This window comes from Leptonychotes weddellii, chromosome 12, assembly GCF_054177405.1.
Source record: "Leptonychotes weddellii isolate Sample4059 chromosome 12, ASM5417740v2, whole genome shotgun sequence".
Taxonomy (NCBI): Eukaryota; Metazoa; Chordata; class Mammalia; order Carnivora; family Phocidae; genus Leptonychotes; species Leptonychotes weddellii.
The window spans coordinates 89,921,005-89,943,026 of record NC_138380.1 but is presented as its reverse complement, the minus strand read 5'-3'; the positions used below and the strand labels follow the sequence as shown (position 1 = coordinate 89,943,026).

The following is a 22,022-nucleotide window of genomic DNA, read 5'->3' as shown; positions in this document are numbered from 1 at the left end:
GGGGCACCTGGGTGGCTTAGTCGGTTAAGCATCTGCCTTCGGCTCAGGTCACGATCCCAGAGTCCTGGGATCAAGCCCCGCATCGGGCTCCCTGCTCAGCGGGAAGCCCGCTTCTCCCTCTCCCACTCCCCCTGCTTGTGTTCCCTCTCTCGCTGTGTCTCTCTCTGTCGAATAAATAAAATCTTAAAAAAAAAAAAAACTGAATATATGCTAGAATATTTTTAATTTGTATTTATTTACTTACTTATAGTATTTCATTGGTTTTCAGAGACTGCCTACTTTTGGACATTTTGTTGTTGTTTTTTTTTTTTTCTAAAGGTTTTATTTATTTGATAGAGAGACAGTGAGAGAGGGAACACAAGCAGGGGGAGTGGGAGACGGAGAAGCAGGCCTCCCGCCGAGCAGGGAGCCCGATGTGGGGCTCGATCCCAGGACCCTGGGATCATGACCTGAGCTGAAGGCAGACGCCCAACGACTGAGCCACCCAGGCGCCCCACTTTTGGACATTTTGAAATACAAACATCCTCTGACCCACACTTAAGGACGAGGGCTGGGGATTTCTCTTTAACTGCAAAGTTGTCATTAAAGTGACCCTTTATCTCATGGTGTTTTAGGATCAGAGAAATAAACGCAGGATCAGAGGATACCAACGAAATGGTGCATCACAGGAGCGCTGAGGAGAACTGAACCCAGGTCTCCCTGACAATACCCTTCCGCCTCGGCCTCAGGGACATGACCACACCGCCCAGGGCCACAAACATTAGGAAAAACAGGGCTGTTAATCAGTAGGGGGCAATGGCCTCTCTGCCCTGACATTAGTGTCATCTGGAAAGGGGACAGCATGGGGGTCCCAACTCCCAGGGCTGGCGGGAGGTTAAATGGGAGGATCCAAGACGGGAGGACAGAGTGCTCAGTGTTCTCCCCATAACCCGCACACACCGCCATCCACGGAACTGTGAGCTCTGGGCTGAATACCCACATGACATGTCAAGGGATGACACAGAGTCCCCGCTGGTCCCCACAAGGCACACCGCTGACATGGACCCACCCAGGGTTGGCATCTGTGTCCCGACATCCAGCCGCGGTCTGCCTGTCATTCCTAACACGGTAAGTACATGAGTGAAGGAGCCACGCTACTCCCAACCGTTAAAAAAAAAAAAAAGAGTTTTCAGTGGCTTCCGCAGTTACAGAAAGTATAAACACACACGCTGCTTACTAACAGGTCATTCACTACATCGGGTTCCAGTAAATGGAACCGGATCAGAGAGAAAATGGTTCTCCAAACCAAATGCCGTCTATTTTTATGTGACGATCCTGCAGTGATTTCAAAGACTTGGGAAGACTGCGGTCTCAAATTTACCTAGGTATCCCAAAACCACCTAATAATTCGACTTCTGGAGATGAGATCCACACTCTTTAAGAAATCAGACAGCAGCTCACATCATCACATCAAAGCGATGGCTCATTTCCTGCGGGCCTTCGATGCGCCGAGCACGGTGCCGAGGACTCTAAGTGACGTCTAATTCTCACAGTGATGTCGCAAAGAGAAGAAGTGGACACGGAATTTATTTAGCGTATGGTACATTACACATGTACAAATTCCCTCCTCTACTTCACAAAACACGTCTGTAAAAGAGCGGTTGTTACGAAATTCAGAACTGAAACTTGAAATGATTTGCAAAACCACTTCTAGGGAGACATCCTATCAGCTGGGACGCTCTCATGAAATAAATACAAGGGATGGGACAAATGATCTCTGCATCCTTGCATCCTTCCAGCTCGCCTGTGAGAGCCATGAGGAGCCGAAGTCACCAGCTACAAATTTCTAGAAGAAAATGGAGTCCGATACAAATGTCCTTTTGCCAAGATACGGATGCATAAGAATAAAAACGAAGAAGCTACAGGATCCCTGTCTGGCTGAAGATAAAGATAGGCTTTGGGAACGGAATTCATTTCTGGGGACCGATCCCAAGTCAAGACAACAGGAATGGTGTCATCCCCCAGGTGCTCCAAACACTGCCAGAAGATGCAGGCCCCAGCTGTTGTCCACAGACACCCGCAGACCCTGCAGAACATCCCCAGCCGTACGTGCTCGTCAGGCGAGGTCCCATGCTCGGGCTCTGATCTTGTCGCCGCGGCCCCGACCACGAGTAGACGAGCCAGCAGACACGAGGAGGCCCACAGCACTCACTGGAGAAGTCAGCGTCCTAAAACAGCAGTTGACAAACTTCTTCTGCAAAGGGCCAGACGGCACTCCACTCGGCTGCTGAGCCCAAAATCAGCCACTGCGGAGATGTCAACAAATGAGCATGGCCCTGGTCCCGTAAACCTTCATTTAGAAAAGCAGGCAGGGGGCCGGACGGGCCCACGGCTGTCGCCTGCCAGAGCCTGAGCTCTGCCCAAAGGCTCCGGCTCCGGGACTGAAATGGAGCCAAAGGAGCAACACGCAGCAACAGGGGCCTGGGCCAGACCGTAGGAATTTGCTCTACAGACGGACGGTGGCAGGTAAGGGGAAGCGAGCAGGAGGCTGCTCCGACCTCCACCTAAGCACGGGGGTCACAGGGACACTCTCTCAGATGCTGACTTCGAAGACAAGCCTACATGGTTTTTTTGTTCTGTTTTGTTTTTAAAGACTGTATTTATTTATTTGAACGAAAGAGAGCAGGAGAGCACACAAGCAGAGGGAGCTGCAGGTGGGCAAGGGGAAGCAGGCTACCCGCTGAGCAGGGAGCCCGACACGGGACGCGATCCCAGGACCCTGGGATCATGACTTGAGCCGAAGGCAGATGCCCAACCGACTGAGCCACCCAGGCATCCCATAAACATACGTGTCTTTGACTCAGAAATCACGAATAAAAATTGTAAAAGTAAAGCTCGATACTCAGAATAAATACCTGGAAATTCAATGGTGAGCTTGATAACTTCCATCATGTTTACCTTCGAGCATTTCGCTGCCAAAGCACCGTTCAACGTTCTGTTCACAGGTTTTACCTGAACCTATCACGCTTCCTATTTTTTTTGCTTTTTTCTTAAGGACAGTGTTGCTTTCATTTATAGTCAATAAATAAAATGTACCTCATAACAGGTGCGTAATCCCTTCCTTGAAACCCTGCAGCCTAGATGGAGGTGGGAATTCAGGACTTTTCAGATTTGAGAGAGAGAATGCAGGGGCCAGGGAGGCCTGGTAATGGAGCCATTATGCCCCTAAAGGGCACAGCTCTGGACGAGTCAAGTCGGGGTCGGCTGTGACATGAGAAATGAGAATACCTCTCAGTCTGGAGCTTTTGGGGTTTTAAAATCACAGACGATGGGCTGCATCCCCCATTCCTACTTGACCAAAGTCTCACCTCCACCCCGGCCTCCCCAGGCTAGGCTTTTCCTCCTCTGTCATCTGTGGAGAGCGCCCTGCCCAGTCCAGCCTGGGCTCCACCCCGGCTCTGGGCACTTCCTCCAGGGAGGCCTCCCTGACCTCTCTCCCACTGGCCTGTTTTGTTCGCCTCGTATTCTCACTCACAATCATCTTATTTGCCTGCTGTCCCATGTCCACCTCCCCCACTAGGACCCATGAGCCCCGGGAATCTGCCTGCCTCATACAAAGCTGTCTTCCTAGCTCTGACACTGTGTCGGGCACAGTTGATGACCAAGGAATGAAACGTCAGTACCCTGGGCTGGGTGTCCAAGATGCGGCCACCCCCATGCCAGGCGATTTCTGTGTTTTTGCTCCGATCCCCACACAACCTGGACACCACTAACCCTCTCTTACCAGCAGGGAAACTGAGGCACAAGAATATTACAAGATTCCCCCCCACACACAAGGCCACAGAACTATAACAATATCATATTTTAAAGGAGAAACCTACATCTTAAAAGTGAAGCTGTTTGCCCCTATCCCACCAGCCCTGGGGCCCCGTCACGCCCATCCGCTGGCCCGGTCCCTAGAGCGGAAAGCAGGATAATTTAACGCGCATGCTAATTGGGGTGCTTCTGTGTCTATAAACAGCTCTACATCTCAGCAACTCATTGACCGAACCCGGTAACTAATCCACGCCCCAGCTCGGAGTGAACAGCTAGAATTAGAAAACCGTTCGTACGTTGACGATCTTAAGAAATTCTTCTCTATAAAAACTTGGGAGATTTCTCTAATTGCTATAATTGCGGATTGCTCAAGGCTGGAACTCACTGTAAATCATCCCATTTTCTGAGAAATTCTGGAACTGTCATCTGATTTTCCAGGAACAGCGGATGTGAGCTGCCAAGTCTGGCTGCTGGATTTTTATGGCAGGAAGACCGTCCCATCAAAAGCCACCAAACAGCATGACTGAGCATTTCCTCCAGGGGTGACAGAGGCTTGCGGGGGCTGCCTACCATGCCGGACAACTGGCTCGGACAGCTGAGTCAGCAAAGACAAACAGCCAGCGCGTCCGTCTGGGGAGTGAGGCGTGACCTCTACCTGGTGCTTCTGCCATCTCTGTATGGCCCGGTGGGAAACTGAAGACAGGGGTGGGGGGGATGGCAAGAGGGACTTGGTGCCCTCACCCTTCCCTCCATCAGGTCTGGCCCTCAAGGTCCGCTCTGTAACCAGCTGGAGAGGACCATTCTCCACCAACTTTCAGCGCAGGGAACCTTCAAACTGTCCCCGGGGGAGTCTGCGGAGACAGCTTCCTGTATGGTGCACTGATCCATCCCCTCCATTTGGGAGTGATGGTGTGAAGTGAAGGGCAGCAAGACAGATGATGGGCACAGTCTGGCAGACAACTGGCCAAAGCTAAGTGACCACAGGAGAACGAGCCATGAATGCAGCACAGAGCTTAATCAACAGGGTGAGGCCCTTTAAGAACAAGAAATGAACCTTGCAGAAGGCCGAGGGCCTCACACAGAGCCCACCCACTGAAAAGACCCACTTGTCCCCAGCATGCTCCGCAGTTCGGCTAGGGTGCTGGCTCTCTTTTCTGGCTTGTGACCGGCTTCAGTCTCGTCTCAAATTCAGCAGCTACAACAAACAGTATTCCTAACCTTCAGCCTCTCTCAAATGTTCACGTCACTTCGACACCAAAAAAAATTAAAAAGGAAAATCTCTCCGCAGCCGTGGTGCATAAGCAAATTCTCATCACTATTGCCAGAGAGGCTTTACAGATAAAGGGAGGGAAAAACAGTATCAGAGCAAGGGTAGAGCGTACGGAAGGACCTCCAAACCTTGGGAGCCCTGCTGGGGAGAGACGGAGGCTGAATGAGAGATGGTACCAGGACTTGAAGTGTTGAGAGACTGATAAAGATGGACAAGCTTGGGGCGCCTGGGGGCTCCGTCGGTTAAGCCTCTGCCTTCAGCTCAGGTCATGATCCCGGGGTCCTGGGATGGAGCCCCCCTGCTTGTCCCTCCACCCCTCCCCTGCTGTGCTCTCTCTCTCTCAAAGTCTTAAAAAAAAAAAGGACCAAGCCTTGCTTGTGCATTCCTTCAGAAGCATCCCTCCACACTGTCAAGTAAAAGTTCAAACACAAACATGGTTCAGAAGATGAAGGAAGCGTACAGGGCAAACCCACCCGAGAGGCCCGCAGAGAGGAGCTCGAGAACCTGGATGGACGGGTCTGAACGTGTCCTTCACCAAACCCCACCTGACGCTAGTGGGTGGAGGGGAAAAAGAGCCAGTCTTTCGGGGAGGACTCCATCTCCAAAAGGCAGGCTGCATGCGCCTGGGCTCAGAGACCTCCCTCTCCCCACTTCTAGCCCCGGATGCTGTGTCTCCGCGTGAACATCCCCGAGGCCGCCACGGCCACTCGCCACCCGGAGCTCTGGGGCCCAGCAGACGACCCCACGGCGCCTGAGCCTTCCAAACACCCCCTCCCGCGCGTCAGAGAAAACGCCGCACCACAAGGACAATCTTCTCGAAGAGAGGATGCCACGAACACAGAGAACACGTGATAAGGTCTCCCAGCACAAAGCGAGGACAACTGTGGGAGCCACGCGTGATCCTCCGTGGGACATGCCAGAGGCCCTCGCGCAAACACTGCCAGGGACGGAGTGGGTCATGGTCACTAACTACATTTGTGCCGTGACCTGGGCCACCACCACGTGCGGGCAGCAGCCGTCCACGCTCCCTCATACCTGGTAGTACGGAAGGTGCAAGAAGGAATCTGGGCAGCCAGCTAAAGCCATTGGCTCCTTCTTCCAGTTACATTGACGGATCTGCAGCGCCTACAACAAAGACAGACCGTGAGAAGCTGGACCGGAGAAAAAATGAACTCCTCACAACTTGTTCGAGAGCAGTGCGGCCGAGGGGGTAGCCCTTAGACGCCCCTCGGGTGGTCAGGTGCTCGGCTGGGATGTCTACTAATGGGGGTATCCACTTACCTTCTAACAGAAGGAGCCTGGTGCCAGCTACAGAGCCGTGGGGAGCCATCCACGTGGTCCCAGGGCCTGTGGGGTGAAGGGGGTGCTGGCCCATGGTTTTGACCGCACGCCTTCCCAGGAGCTCCCAGGGACCCCTGGGCTCTTTCCTCGTTACAAATCCTGAATCCCTGAAGACTTTATCTTACTTTGGCAATTATGGATTTAGCCCAATTCCAATGAGGCACCAAGGTGTCTGTGTGCATGCTGGGTGTCCTGGCCACAGGCAAGATCGACCACCATCAGGAGCATCTAAGGGCCCCCAGGCAGCTCCACACTCTTCCTGCAGGCCACGGTTCTGTGACCACAGCCTCTGAGAATAACATTCACAGAAACGGACTTCTGAACATACAGGAAACTTTCCGGACCTCTAAGTAAGCTGCGAATACCAGCAGCTTCACTAAACAGCACACTGTCTCTTACAGTGAGCTCCTAATATGCGCGAAACAGAGATCCTGTCTTTTTCTTTTTTTTTTTTTTTCAAGATTTTATTTATTTGACAGAGAGAGAGAGAGAGCAAAAGTAGGCAGAGCATCAGGCAGAAGCAGAGGGAGAAGCAGGCTTCCCGCGGAGCAGGGAGCCCGATGCGGGGCTCGATCCCAGGACCGCGAGATCATGACCCGAGCCGAAGGCAGACGCTTCACCAACTGAGCCACCCAGGCGTCCATCTTTTTCTTTTTTAATCTACTGTGGCACAAACCACGGGCCTGCAGCATACAGAGCAGCCGAGTTTCCCAGCTGAGTCTGACAAAGGCCCCTCCCTTCTGAGGCTGGGGTGAGGGGCAACCAGCGGCTTGGCCTGGACTGGGGATGGGTCATCCCTTTGCCTTTGAACACAAAAAATGCTCTGCCAAACTTCCACGAAGCGAGCTTCTCTGAGATACATCTTTCTTTCTAAATCTCAGGAGTAATCAGAGAGCAGGGCGTGGATTCCAGGAACAGAGGCAGTATGTCTTCTCCTTCAGAAATCATCAGACACGAAAACGTGTTCAGGAATGGCAGCATATGAATGCTCCCCATCATAATCAATCCCAGAGGTGCACACCCTGGACCCTTGGTGGCCCAGACACCCTGAATGATTGCTAATTCTGGGCCACGGGAGGCTTTCTTGAGCCACCAGCTAACTTACTATACCCTGTAGGACTGAGCTCAGGGATCACCTCCTCCAGGAAGTCCTCTCAGACTGCCTCTCACCAATCACCACTGCTCCGAGATGGCTCCGTCAGGGTCCCTTCTGGGCTCCTCCTGGGCCCCACGCTGGGCTTACATCCGTTTTTCCATCTGCCACACAGAACTGTAAATGCACCTTCCCGGTCTCGCTCCCCCCACGTAAACTGTGCATTCCCTGTGCCCCAGCACCCACGCCCAGTGTGGACGCTGCCTGCCTGTCAGGCCCCCGCTTCACCAGGCTCTTGGCATCTGGATCCAAACAGGGCAGGTTTCACGAAGGGGACTCTGCGGGTCATCCGTGCCACCCGGTTAGAGCGGGAAGAAAACAAAATGACTCCAGGACAGCCGCCCCACCATGTCCGGAGGCTGCCAGCAGGACCACCCACCTCTCCTACACTGTCCCCCGCGGAGCCCCATGCCTCACCTCCCACGCACCTGTGGCAGAGGAGCTCCCTCCAGACACAGTCTGAGGTTTTAAGAATTCAGAAATCAAAGACTCACAGAAGCTTCCCAGGGGAAACCTAAAATCAGATGGGTGCATAAAAGTCAGGATATTCATTCTATCGACTGAAGTAGCAAAGAAATCAAGGTAAGGCCCAGTTATGGGCTGAACGGGGTCCTCCTCAAAATTCAGAAGTTGAAGCCCTAACACCCAGGACGCACAATGTGGCTGAATTTGGAGGTGGGGGGTCTTGAAAGAGGTGATAAGGTTCCCATGAGGCATTAGCGTGGGCCCTGATCTGCTGTAAGAGGAGATCGGGACACAGACTGTGGGAAGAAGACACGGGGAGGAGACAGGCATCCACACCCCATGAAGAGACGCCTCGGAAGGAACAGCCCTGCCCACAGCTCGAGCTCAGACTCTGGCCTCCAGAGCCATGAGAAAATAAATCTCTGTTGTTTGAGCCACCCAGTCGGTACTATTCTGTTCTGGTGGGCCTCGAAAACTAAATCAGACCCAAGATATAAAAACACTACTAAATTGTCATTTCAGCTAAAAGGAACAGAAGTGCCCTAAACCTGTAACGTTTACTACCAACCCCCTATGTTTCCTGCGAGTGTGTGGGATCCTTTAAGCCAACTGGGCAGAAACCAAAGAACAATCCCTAAGAGGCTTCTGGGCTAACAAGATGGCGGGAGCACCCCACTCCCCGCATGGGCACAGCTGTGGCGTGTCACCTCCCTCCAGGCTCCGGCCAGGCCAGCAGCCCCCAGCCCTGCAAACCTGGCCCCCATGGTGGCGAGTCTCATGTGTCCAGCACCAACCTAGAGGCTGTTCTAAAAGCACTCCGTGGGGGCACCTGTGTGGCTCAGTTGGTTAAGCGTCCGACTCTTGGTTTCGGCTCAGGTCCCGATCTTAGGGTGGTGAGATCGAACCCTGCGTCGGGCTCCATGTTGAGCACGGAGTCTGCTCGAGACTCTCTCGCCCTCTGCCCCTCCCCACTACGCATGCACGTGCACTCTCGCTCTCCCTCTTAAATAAATAAATCATAGACAGATAGACAGATAGATAAAAGTACTCTGTAGGCATGGGTAACATCTGCAATCACTGGACTTGAGTAAAGGTGATCACCCTCCATAATGGGCGTGGGCCTCGTGCAATGTGTGGAAGGCATAAGAGCAAAGACTGAGGTTTCCCCGAGAAGGGATTTGGCCTCAAGACTGTAGCAAACTCCTGCCTGAGTTCCCGGACTGCCAGCCTGCCCCATGGACTTCAGACTTGTCAGCCCCTACAGTCACATGAGCCAATTCCTTAAGATAAATCTCTGTACAGACACACACATGTTTCGGTTTCTCTGGAGAACTCTGACGTATACACCCCAACCAACCACGGCCAGCTCCCAGGACCACGCTGTGCTGTCTCCTGTGGGCCTCCCCAAAGCCCGCGTGGGTCTGATGAGTCTGCGTGGACAGCCTCCCAGCCCCGGGCCCTCCTGCAAACACATCTTCCACCTCTTCAGCCTGCAGCCTCACTTTCCTGGGACGCTGTTTTTCTCCCCTCCACCCACATCTGAAGGCCTGGGGGAGGGGTTCACAGCCTCCTGGCTCCCTCTTCCTGCCGCAGAGAATGGGCCTTCCTGGCCGCTCAAGGACCCTCTCTGCACCCATACTAAACCATTGCCCCACACCTCCTTCTGCCACTGTTTCCCACACTCCTTCCAGCTCACTCCTCACCTGCTGCTTGCCCGGCCTCATATGCCTCCAGAACTCTGGGATGTGTTCAACACGTGGAAACACGTTACCTTCCCCCTGAAGCTTCAAATTTAATGGGTGTTGGAGTGCCAAAAATATCACATAAACATGCCAATTTTATTACCTAAATATGACCTTTGAAAGTATTTACCAAGTGAGATTGCTTCTCAGCCAGAAAAATATATAGCCCATAAGCCCCTGTTGAGTAGGTTCCTTTGGGATAGGAAAACTATAGTTAGACACACTAAGAAGATCAGAGTAACTCTGGTCTCTTAATAAAATGTCTCAAACCCAAAGCTAACATCGTATTTAATGGTGAAAGATGGAAAGCTCTTACCTAAGATCAAAAACAAGGTGAGGATGCTGGCTTTTGCATCTTCTACTCAACATTGCATTGGAAGTTCTAGCTAGAGCAATAGAGCAAGAAAAAGAAATAAAAGGCACCCAAATCAGAAAGCAACTAATACGATCTCTGTTCACAGATGAAATGATCTTATCTACAGAAAACGCTAAAGATTACTAAGACATGCCCTCAATCTCTAGCTAACAAATAAATGCATTAAAGTTGCAGGATGGAACATCGACACACTAAAATCAGTTGTATACTGATTTTATATACTCAGTATACACTCTATACAAAAAAATCTGAAAAGGGGATTAAGAAAACGCCATTCAAAATAGCATCAAGAATCATAATTAGGAATATATTCAACTAAGGAGGCAAAAGACTCGTACACTAAAAATTGCAAATACTGCTGTAAGAATATAAAGAAGATATAAATAAGAAAAGCACCCTGTGTTCATGGTTTGGAACATTTAATACTGTTCACATGATGATAATCCCCAAAGCAATCTAGAGATTCAACACAATCCCTCACAGATTCCCTCCAGCATTGTTGCAGAAATCGATAAAATCTTTCTAAAATTTATATATATTCTCACAGGACCCCAAATAGCCACACATACACACACACAAAAAATCTTGAAAAAGAAGAACAAAATTGGAGGACTCACATTTCCTGATTTCAAAACCTACTACCAAGCTACAGTGATAAAGGTAATGTGAAATGGCAGAAGGACACCCATAAAAGACTAATGGACTCGAATAAAGAGTGCAGAAATAAACCCTCATATATAATGGTTGGCTGATTTTCAACAAAGGTGTCAGGACCATTCGATGAGGAAAGGACAGTCTTTTCAACAAATGGTTCTGGGAAAATCAGATACCCACATGCAAAATGATGAGGTTGGACTTTTGACTTACACTATCAATGAACATTAATTCAAATGGATCTAAGACCTAAATATAAGAATAAAAGTATAAAACTCTTAGAAGAAAACCTAGGGAAAAGTTTCCATGATGTTGAATTTGACAATGACTTCTGGGATAAGACACCAAAGGCACAGACAACAAAAGACAAACTGGACTTCATCCAAATTAAAAACGTTTGTGCGAAGGACACGATGGAGGGAGTGAAAAAACCCACAGAGAAGGACAAAAGAGTTGCAAATCATTTATTGGGTAAGGGATTAATATCCAGAATATATAAAGAACACCTACAACTCAACAATAAGAAAACAGACCACCAATTTCAAAAATGGTCAGAGGACTTTAACTAGACATTTCTCCAAGGAAAACATAAAAATATCCAATAAACACATGGAAAGATGCTCCATCTGACTAGTCATTAGGGAAACTCAAATCAAACCACCATGAGATGTCACACAAAATCACAGGTGTTGGTGGGGATTTGGAAAAACTGAAACCCTTCTGCATTGCTGGTGAGAATATAAAATGGTGCATCCTCTGTGGAAAACAGTGTAACAACTCCTCAAAAAACCAAACAGAGAATTAACACAAGTTCCAGAAACCCTATTTCTAAGCATATACCTCAAAAGAAGTGGAAGCAAGGACTCAAACAAATCCTTGTACACCCATGTTCATAGCAGCACTGTGTACAATAGCCAAAGAGTGTGAACAACCCAAGTGTCCATCAACAGATGAATGAATAAGCAAAACGTAGCATATCCATGCCATGGAATATTATTCAGCCTTGAAAAGGAACACTTTGATACATGCTACGACATGGATGAACCTTGAAGACATTACGCCAAGTGAAGTAAGTCAGTCGCCAAAGCACAAATATTGTAGGACCTCACTTATATGAGGCACCTAGTATAGAAACAAGAGGTAGAAGTTTGCAGGGGCTAGGAGAAGGGAAGTTTGTTCAATGGATACAGAGTTTCTGTTTGGGATGAGGACAAAGTTCTGGAAATAGATAACCATGATGGTTACACAACATTGTGAATGTACTTAAGTCCACTGAATTGCACACTTACAAATGGCTAAAATAGTAAATTTTACGTTTCATATATTTTACCCCCAGTTTTTAAATATTGGAAAAGATGGCTATTCAATGAGCTTCCTTTAATAAAATTAACAACTTCTGCTAAATTTCTTTAAAGATTTTATTTATTAATTTAGAGAGAGAGAGTGGGAGGAGAGGCAAAGGGGGAGAGAGAGAATCTCAAGCAGACTCCCCGCTGAGCACGGAGCCCAATGCAGGGCTCGATCTCATGATGCAGAGATCATGACCTGAGCCGAAATCAAGAGTCAAACACTCAACCGATGGAGCCACCCAGGCACACCCCCAGCCCTGCTAAATATTTTTTAATACAATCATGAGATTCAGCAGAATTTCTTAGGATGATAAAACTTGAAGATGGATAAAGCAATGATTGCAAATTCACTTTTATACAAACTTTTTTTTTTTTTTTAAATACCACCAAGTTTCCTGTTCACACTTGTTCTACCACTTGGAAATTGTTTACGGCTTGCCCATTTTGGTTTCTCTTGAGAACCCATGCCCTCTCAGTTGTGTGACTCTGCGTAACCCAAATGTCTGACTGGTGAGATGGAAACCCCACGGCAAGCCCTCCGTAAATCCACCCTGCCGTCCACACCTGACAAAGACGAAGACCACAGTCATGATCTGTGCTCTTGTGGAGACTCAACCTCCATCCTGCTCCTCAACAAAAAAACCGCACTTCGAAATGTCCTACAACAGTCCAAGGGTGATGACATTCTGTGCCACTTTGCAGAGAGTTCCATATTCAAATCATCAGCTGATTTATCAAAATGATGTGCTCCATAGCCTGACAAAGGGCCTGACAGGCAGGTAGATATTACAGCTTTATATCTACCGCAATAAAAGGCGTTCTCACGAACAGTTGTAGAATGACTAAGAAATTGTACCAACGACTGTTGTCTTTTTTCTTGCTTCGAGGAAAGGGGCTTACGGATAAGGTCATCTTCTTGTGTTGGTTTCTTTTTGACTATGAATTTTGTCCATTGCCAGAATGCATTATAAATAATGTATTGGAGTCTATCCTTTCTTTTAAAAAAGCTTTTATTTATTCATTTTTAGAGAGCGAGTGAGGGGGGTAGGGGCAGAGGGACAGAGGAAGGGAGAGAAAGAGAGAGAGAGGGAAACAGACTTCCTGCTGAGCATGGAGCCCAGTGCAGGGGGTCGATCTCACAACCCTGACATCATGACCTGAGCCGAAAGCAAGAGTCAGACGCTCAACCAACTGAGCCACCCAGGGACCCTGGAGTCTGTCCCTTTTAATGGAGTTTTGAACTTGTGATAAAAATCTAAATAATCTTCACCATGAAGCCTGAACTTTCTTCCTTATTAGACTATAGTTCGGAAAAATAGTTCCAGCAAAGCCAAAAGTTTGCTGATTCTAGAATCAACATTTTTCTCAACAATGTCAATATTTACACTTCTGGGTCCAGCAGCTGAACTTCAACAATGCCTTTGTTCTTTCTGTCTCATGTTTATTTGTTTTTCCATTTTAAGGGAAATTTCTACTAAATTAAAGTGATACAACTATCTTAACATTTTAAAACGTTGCATTAAATAATGCTTTTTGGGCGTTCCTGAGACTCTAAAGACTGGCACGCATATGCCTTTCACATCACAACCAACTACAAATTATGCTTGTGGCGGATTTCAACTGTCCAGCGTCCCCCCACCAATCAGGATGACTCTATATGCTAGAAAAATCGACTATGGTGCCAACAGGTGCGCTGAAGGACCCTCGCATCTCATGACACTCCCGACATATCACACTTGGCAATGTGCCATGCAATCCACTCTGATGCTTCCTCCTCTGATCTGTTTTCCCTACTGAACACTCCGTGCGTGACCTACTAACCTGATGCTTGGCTCGACGATGGGATGCAACCCACGATCTGAAAACAGGGTCAGGTTCGGGTTTGTACTTTGTGCCCGCAAGCTCACGGGCTTTCCTTGCACAGGTATGCAGGATGGAGACTGCTGCCCACTGGATCAGCCACTCTGTCCCCACCTCCCCCCACCCACACCCCTTTACTTCCTGGCTTAGGGCAGCAGTCCACTTCAGCCATTCCCTGGCTAACACCCGAGCTCCCACGTGCGTCACCTCCTCTGACCTACTCTTAGAAAAACACAACTCGGGCACCTGAGTGGCTCAGTCGGTTAATCATCTGCCTTCGGCTCAGGTCACGATCCCGGAGTCCTGGGATCGAGTCCCACATCGGGCTCCCAGCTCGGCGGAGAGCCTGCTTCTCCCTCTGACCCTATCCCCTCTCATGTTGTTTCTCTCTCTCTCTCTCTCTCAAGTAAATAAATAAATAAAATTTAAAAAAAAAAAAAAAGAAAAAGAAAAACACAACTCTTAGAAAAACACAACTCGCCATCTCCGGCATCCCTGAAGTCACTGACCGTGCAAGATGGACTCTTCCCATTTCTACTCAGCCACAAATCCAAATTGTGCATTTATACCGCTGGGAAAATCTAGTATGTGTCCTTAGAGAATTTACTATGTCCTCTCTGGCATGTCCGTTTCCGACTTTCTCCTCAGTGCCCCCTCTTGGGATATTCGGATGACACCCAGCACAGGCAGTGAACGGCTATTCGCCCCGCCACCCTGCTCCAGGGTCATGGCCAGCACCTGACATCAATCCTATCACACTTGTAGTTGGTAAATGCCTTCTTGTTCAAGAACTTGTTAGTTGGAATATGCCCTGCTGCACCCAGGATGGCACACAGTGGGGACTCCAGAAGGTCTGCACGCTAACGGGACTAACTACCTTCATTGCTGGTGGACAGGCTAACTAATAACACTTAATTTAAAAATAAAATCAAAAAGAGAAGCTGCAAGTCTTATATCACTGTAGGACTTTTTACAAAGAAAGCTATCCCTTCCGTAAAAGCCAGGGACCCTGCTATTTACCAGGAACAATGTAACTGACCCACATTCATGACATATTAAGATAGTCACTTGTGGAGCTGAAAACAGAATATTCGCATTCTAAATCATAATAAATGCATAAAAAGAAACTCATAATACTTCAAACATCAAAGGGAAAATAGAAACCAGGCGATGAAGACAGCGTTCAAAAAAGAAACAATTTATTCCAAAAACAGACGACGTGTAGCAAAAAATGTCAACTATCTGATGTGCTTTTCAAAATAATATTCAAAACTATTCCAATATTAAGAAAAAAATTACTCAAAGCACACTGAAATAGAAATGCTTTAAAAAGAGAGCCAGGAAGGGAGGGACAGAGATGGAGCGGGTAGAGACACAAGAACAGAACAAAAGTCAAGCGCGGTGACAAGCTCGGGAACGGGGCCAGTGAAGCGTAGGGCCACGTAAGATGCTTGTGAACTGCGAACAGCAGAGCACACGGCCCACAGTGTGGTTAGCAAGCGCCAACAGTGCTCACCCTCCACCCTCCAAACAACACAGCATCTGCATGCAGGGGGCTTACAGTAAGTGGACGAACGCTACACTTCGACAAGAAACTCACATTGAAAACAAGAACTCCACGTACAAAAGGAAAGCAAAGGAATACCGTATGTTTTAATCATACGGTGATTTTATAGACGTTTAATAAAGAAAGAAATTTGGAGACGTCAAGAGAATTAGAACTTTTATTACAAATAAATACCAAAATCAAAATAATCTTTAAAAAATACCCTTATATGGACACCTGGGTGGCTCAGTTGGTTAAGCGTCTGCTTTCGGCTCAGGTCGTGATCCCGGGGTCCTGGGATCAGGCCCCACATTGGGCTCCTGGTTCAGCGAGGAGCCTGCTTCTCCCTCTCCCTCTGCCCCTCCTCCCTGCTCACGCCCCCTCTATCTAAAATAAATAAATAAAATCGTTTAAAAAAATAAATAAAATAAAAAAACACCCTTCTGATAGAAAACACTGCAGATAAAATAGACTGAAACCCACAACCCTACCACCTTTGCCCCTACATGTAAAGAAAGCAATGGACTTGGATGTTCTTACTATTGATTATTTCAATTTGTCAAGACAAAAAAAAAAAAAGATGATTCGCGAGGTAGGGATGCGTGTGTATGTGTGCAAACACATGCATGCATGCACACACCCTCACACGAGGATCATCCCCACTGTTGACAAGAGTAACATGAAGTGCAGTGGTCAAGGTCCTGGGGCCAGTAACGGGAAAGAGACAGAGGTGACCGAGGACGGGATGAAGCTCAGTCCAAAAATCCACGCTCTTAACCAGAACCCACAGTCCCGTGGTTTTCAAATTAGGGTCCCCGGACAGACGGCATGAGCACCACCTGGAAACCTGTGCACACACACATGCTCCAGCCCGGAATGTGGGGCCCTTGTGTCCGGGGCCTGGAACCAACCACGGGGCACCTCGGGTGCCCGGGCTGCACCCCAGATCGGCGAAAATAAAATCTTGGGGATGCGGGCATTGTTTCAAGCTCCCCGTGTTCCCAAAGTTGAGAACCACTGCTCTTGTCTCTTTTCTTTACATGATTAATCCTTTTTTATGATGTTTGCGAGGGGGGAAAATCGAGAGAAAATTGCAATAAAGCTTTGAAGAGTCACATCCTGGAAGCTGGGGAGGGAAACCTACCACAACTGAAGTAAACAATGTAATCAGTTCCTCAAAAGGCCACACCTGAATCCTAAGGGCCAGATTCCCACAGGGAAGCTGCACCTGGTACGTTTTCTGCCTTTTAAAAAATCTTTTACTTTTTCCTATGCAGACAGAATCCCTTCTAGAACACGGCAGTGGGGGGAGGAGGGGAGGCAGACCAAAGCGCTATGCTCAACGGCAGAGACTGACCTGCAGCAGAGAATGACCTCATCACCTCAAACTTCAGGGTTTCAGGTCCAAGGGTCTGGATTTGACCCTATGTAGGAGAATGACCTTTGACCTTACACTCTCTGTCTTTGGTAAGAGGCCTGTTTGGAATATTCTATTCAAGGATCCACAGTACCTTACACCTAAGTGCTTTGGTCAGCCTGCTGACAGAAAACCAGCGTAATTTTGAAATGAAACTTGGTGATGGCCACGCTCCTCACTTACGTTACTTGTGTGGAGCATCGCGTCCTCAAACGATCCATGTGGAGACACGGTAATTATTCCCACTAGACAGGCCAGGAGGCTGAGCAGAAGCTGCTTGCTCGGGTCACCCATGCCGGCCAAGTGTGCGGTCAGCCCTGGAGCTCTGCTCTGCCCAAATCCAAATCCCAAGTCCTGAGCTCGGATGCGGGGTCCCCGGGGAACAGGATCTGGTCTGCGCGAGGTCGGAGAGGCCAAGGCTGGACGCTGATCTTCAATTTCCAGCTGCCTCAGCCCGTGGGCACTGGGGTCTGAGAGACGGGCCTCCACCTCGGCTGGGGTTAATACGCACGTGTGCAGTGATGTGCTAAGCGCCGGACAGGATTGCTACCCCAGTTCCCGAAGGCTCCAGTAAGGAACGACCCAACGGACTCGAGGTACCCAGCACTGGAGGAAGTCAAGAAACAACAGAGCGAGAGAAGAGCGAGGGTACCCACAGAGAACAGCCGGGACTACACACGGGCAGAGGGGCCTCACGACCTCCCTCACGAACGCATTACCAGGGCAAAACCACACTGGCCTCGGGTCATGAAAACAGAGGCAAAGGCGGTCCGTGAGGATGCTGCAGCCCACCATTCCATGCCCACCTTCCCAGAAGGGATGGCCTTCCCAGGCCGCCATGATGGCTGAACACGTGCAGCTGACAAGAGGAAGCCCACACTGGCGCAGAGCCCCAGACAATTCGGAAACCCGTGAGGGGACCGTCCCCACTTCACAGATGAGGACACGGGCTTTAAGATGAGGATGACCTGGCCAGGGCCGCTCGGGGGTTTGCAGGACCCCGCAGACAGGGAACACCCGTGGAATCCACACGGGTAGCCGGCCCAGGAGTCGGAGAAAAGGAAGGATCGGAAGCTCTTGCAGAGAAGGGCATCCTACCTTGTGTGACCAGGGGACACCGGGAGAGAAGGAAAATCATTATAATGTTAAATTTAGAATGTGGATTATTTACACACAGGCCTAAAATCAGGGTCCTCTTAAAAAAAAACTCACTTTCCCTGACACACACACACACACACACCCTTTAACTCATTAACGTTTTGTTTTCACTACTGATGTCATTACTTAGGATAAACCTTGACGGTTGAGATGTATGAATTATTACAAATTACTGAACACCTGTGGGTGCCTTCTAAGGGACAGCTCTTTGCACATCCAAACATAAAAGGAGAACAAAAATGAAGAGACTGAATCACTTAAGTGAAAAAGGTTAAGATGGGGGCGCCTGGGTGGCTCAGTCAGTTGAGCGTCTACCTTTGGCTCAGGTCATGATCCCTGAGTCCTGGGATCAAGCCCCACATAGGGCTCCTTGTTCAGCAGGGAGTCTGCTTCTCCCTCTGCCCCTACCCCCGCTTGTGTTCGCTCACTCTCTCTCTCAAATAAATAAATAAAATCTTAAAAAAAAAAAAAAAAGAAAGAGAAAGGTTAAGATGACCATGATGCCACCCACAAGGCCCACCACGTCCCTGACCTACTGCCCTAGCAGCCCGCCCTTCACCGACGACCGAGTGGCGTTAACACCGCTGAAATCCCTCGAGTTTGTCTTTGCTGCCTGCAAAACCGGTTCTCTAACCATTGGGAAAGTGATTCAAACTTTATCAGAAACATTAAGGAAGGTCTGTAAAACCATGCTTGGATTTAAGCACTTTGTACAATATACACAAACAAACCCAAGTCCTTCGGATCAGCACCTCAAAGTACAGCGCCTGTCCGTACAATGAAACTCACATCACTGACGGGGGACGTTCCGCTAAAGAAAGCTTGAGAATTTGCAGCCCGAGACCTCTGGGGAAAACATGAATATGGAGAGTGGGCGGCATCAGATCCTCCTAATCTCATTCTGTCCGGGACTCTTGCAAAAGGCCTGCAGCTTCCTCCCTTCCCAATCAGCCCCCAAGTCCAGTGCTAGAGCTGCAAGAACCCCGGTCTCTGGGGCTTTGGAGAAGGGGGTGTGGGGTCCCTGGGCCCCCGGCCCCCAGGTGCCCCCCAGGAGTAACCCAGCTAGACTGCAAGAACCCCAGTCTCTGGGGCTTTGGAGAAGGGGGTGTGGGGTCCCCGGCCCCCAGGTGCCCCCCAGGAGCCCCCCAGGAGTAACCCAGCTAGAGTGCAAGAACCCCAGTCTCTGGGGCTTTGGAGAAGGGGTGTGGGGTCCCCAACCCCCAGGAGCCCCCCAGGAGAAACCCAGCTAGACTGCACAGAGGCTGCTTCCCTGCAGAGTCCTTCTTAACTGCAAACCACTGGTGAGTGACAACCAGGACACTTGGGGGGCCTGGGGGGGAGAGACTTATTTTTCATGGAAAGTCCTCTGGAGCTGTTAAGTTTCATGCCAAGCGCAGGAATTACGTATCCAAAAAACAAGTGAATATGATCACTGGGTTTTAAATCTTGAAAGCATTAAGGCTGCACTGCCTTCCAGAGCTTTCCCGGGATCGTTGGTGAATTCAGCAGAGTAAACCAGTTTCTTGGGCTCTCACGGCACCAGACGCGTATGGACTACAGATCAGGAGAGCGAGCCTTGCTTCTGCTCGCTCTATGTGGCAAAGCTCAAATCCTGCAGCGCGTGTCAGAGAAGGGTCGGGGATCTAACGCCATCCCTCACACGGCTGGGAAAGTGAGTCGTGCGTCCCGGTTTAGAAGTTTCTGACAGCTCTAATCAGCATAAATGTCGGCTCTGTTCTTCAATTTCACAGCTATGGCAAGTGGGCAATTCTGCAGCGCAGCCCCACTCACACCCGCTGCCTCGCCGTCCACCACCTTGATTACCGGGGACAGTTAACTACTCTTATTTCTAAGGCTGTTCATTCAGTGTGTCACCCATTCACACCTCGCAAAAAGCCCTGACCCATGAAGCCCTCAGCTCTTGCTGTGGAGAGGCCGTCTTGGCCAGAGATGCTCTGGATGTGCTCTCAGTCACTGCTCTGCCCCGGAGACCCTAAAACCAAATACCTATTTCTGAGCTGCATTAGCACGCAGAGTGCACGCCCCCATGCCAACCCGCCAGACCCAGGACAAGTTGCCTGGGAAACCTACCCCCACACACGAAGTTCTACCCTCCCGGAGGGAATGGCTCAGCATCCGTCCACCAGAGAAGACGTGTGTGTATATATATATATACACATACACAGGTACCTCCAACAGTGATCATCAGACCGGGGAGCTGGCAAGAGGAGATGATCCACAGGGCCACCACATGTCCCTCCACCAAGGCCGGGGCTGGGTCGGTTAGTAGGTTTGCACAAGCATCAGATCTGGATCTCTTATTTTTTATTTATTTACTTATTTATTTTATTACGCTCCACATCCAGCATGGAGCCCGACGCGGGGCTCGATCCCACGACCCCGAGATCAAGACCTGAGCTGAGATCAAGAGTCAGATGCGCCACTGACTGAGCCCCCCGGGCTCTAGATCTGGATCTCTTAGATACAGTTTAGCTACAGGAGGTTCTGATAATGTTTCAAAACAACCCGAATATGTTCACTTTAAATACATTAGCTTTAACTGAAAAACAGTCTTTCCTGATGAAAAATGACAAAATTCTGTCCTTGGTAGGACTTGAATAACTCACCGCCGAGGGAAAGATGCCAGATCCTCTGCAGAGGCGACAAGCTACATAGTGAAGTCGTGTCTTTTCTTTTTTTAGAGAGAGAGGAAGTGGGGGTGAGGGGGCAGAGGGGAAAAAGAGAATCTCAAGCAGACTCCACGCCCAGCACAGAGCCCCACGCGGGGCTCGATCCCACAACCCTGAGATCGTGACCTGAGCCGAAACCAAGAGTCAGAAGCGCAACCGACTGAGCCACCCAGGCACCCCAAAGCAGTGTCTTTTCTCATATTCCGACGACCTGGGTTCCAAAGAAGAGAGGCATGCACACGGTCGGGCTACGAGAAATCCACGACCCAGCCCAAGGAACTGCAGACAACAATGGCCTTCCCTCGGACACTGAAGGAGGGTAACTGCGGCCACCAAACACAGTGCTTCATCCCTCGTGCACTCCAGAGAGCTGCGTCGCCAGGTTAAAGGCTCACAGGAATTCTGGAGGAAAGTAAAACCATTCAGCTTCCTGTAAAACCCACGTATTTTACTATGAGGTCCTTCTTGCTTCTGTGAACTTGAAAGGAAGGTAGAAACAGGCACCAGCCCTTGGCTCTGCTTCTCGTGTCCTCGTGAAGAGCAGGAGATATGTGGAGCAGAGCCCAAGCCATGTCCAAGCCCTGCGCCCCCCCTGCTGCATGGCCTGGAGCAGGTTCAGGGTCCCTCGTCATCGGCTAGGTGACACGTATTTTTTAGAAACTCCTGCTTTCTCCCCTGAAAAAGGTCAAAACGGTCCTCTACAACCTAGATGATGCTAAAAAATCTCCAAACTCCAACACACATAATAACCTCTTTCACGTGAGACTTGGATTTTCATGACAACATTCTTGAATGTCTAAACTGTAAAATGGGATTTTAAAACTGTTCTGTTTAACAAAGAAATGGGTTTGTATCTATGCTGGCCACACTAGTCCCACACTACCAGGGTCTCCACAGATAACCGAGAGTTTTTCTTCTGCAGTTTGCAATTCGCAGGATCTGTCATTTTGAGAGCAACACTTTCCCCACCGGTTCTAAAACCTGCAGTAACTAAGAAAGCAATAACGTCCCGCTGAACCATCCACATCCATTGCGCACTCTCCAGACCCACAGACGTCAAGTTCCTTGCATACGAAGCCGTAAGAGGACGAAGGAGCTGCAGGAACACCCCCTCATCTCCGACGCCTGTCCCGTCTCCAGGACCAAGGACAGCTGCTTCCGCAAGCATGGAGCCTTGACATGGAGCCCTTCAATCCACGTGAGCTT

The 22,022-nt window shown here is 49.4% G+C and overlaps 1 protein-coding gene across 6 annotated transcripts in view; it reads right to left on the bottom strand.

Annotated features, from left to right (window-relative positions):
• The window catches only part of GRB10 (growth factor receptor bound protein 10), a 175,309-nt gene that overhangs the window by 110,332 nt on the left and 42,955 nt on the right, over window positions 1-22,022 (bottom strand). For 5 of the 6 annotated variants that reach the window (XM_081800821.1, XM_081800818.1, XM_006736158.3 and 2 more), the window contains one exon: window positions 6,101-6,190. In XM_081800821.1, coding sequence (XP_081656947.1) covers window positions 6,101-6,151 — 51 coding nt within the window. In that variant the 5' untranslated portion in view covers window positions 6,152-6,190. Of the gene's footprint in view, window positions 1-6,100; window positions 6,191-17,151; window positions 17,532-22,022 lie in introns of those variants that run through there. The other variant, XM_081800817.1, reaches the window with a different exon arrangement.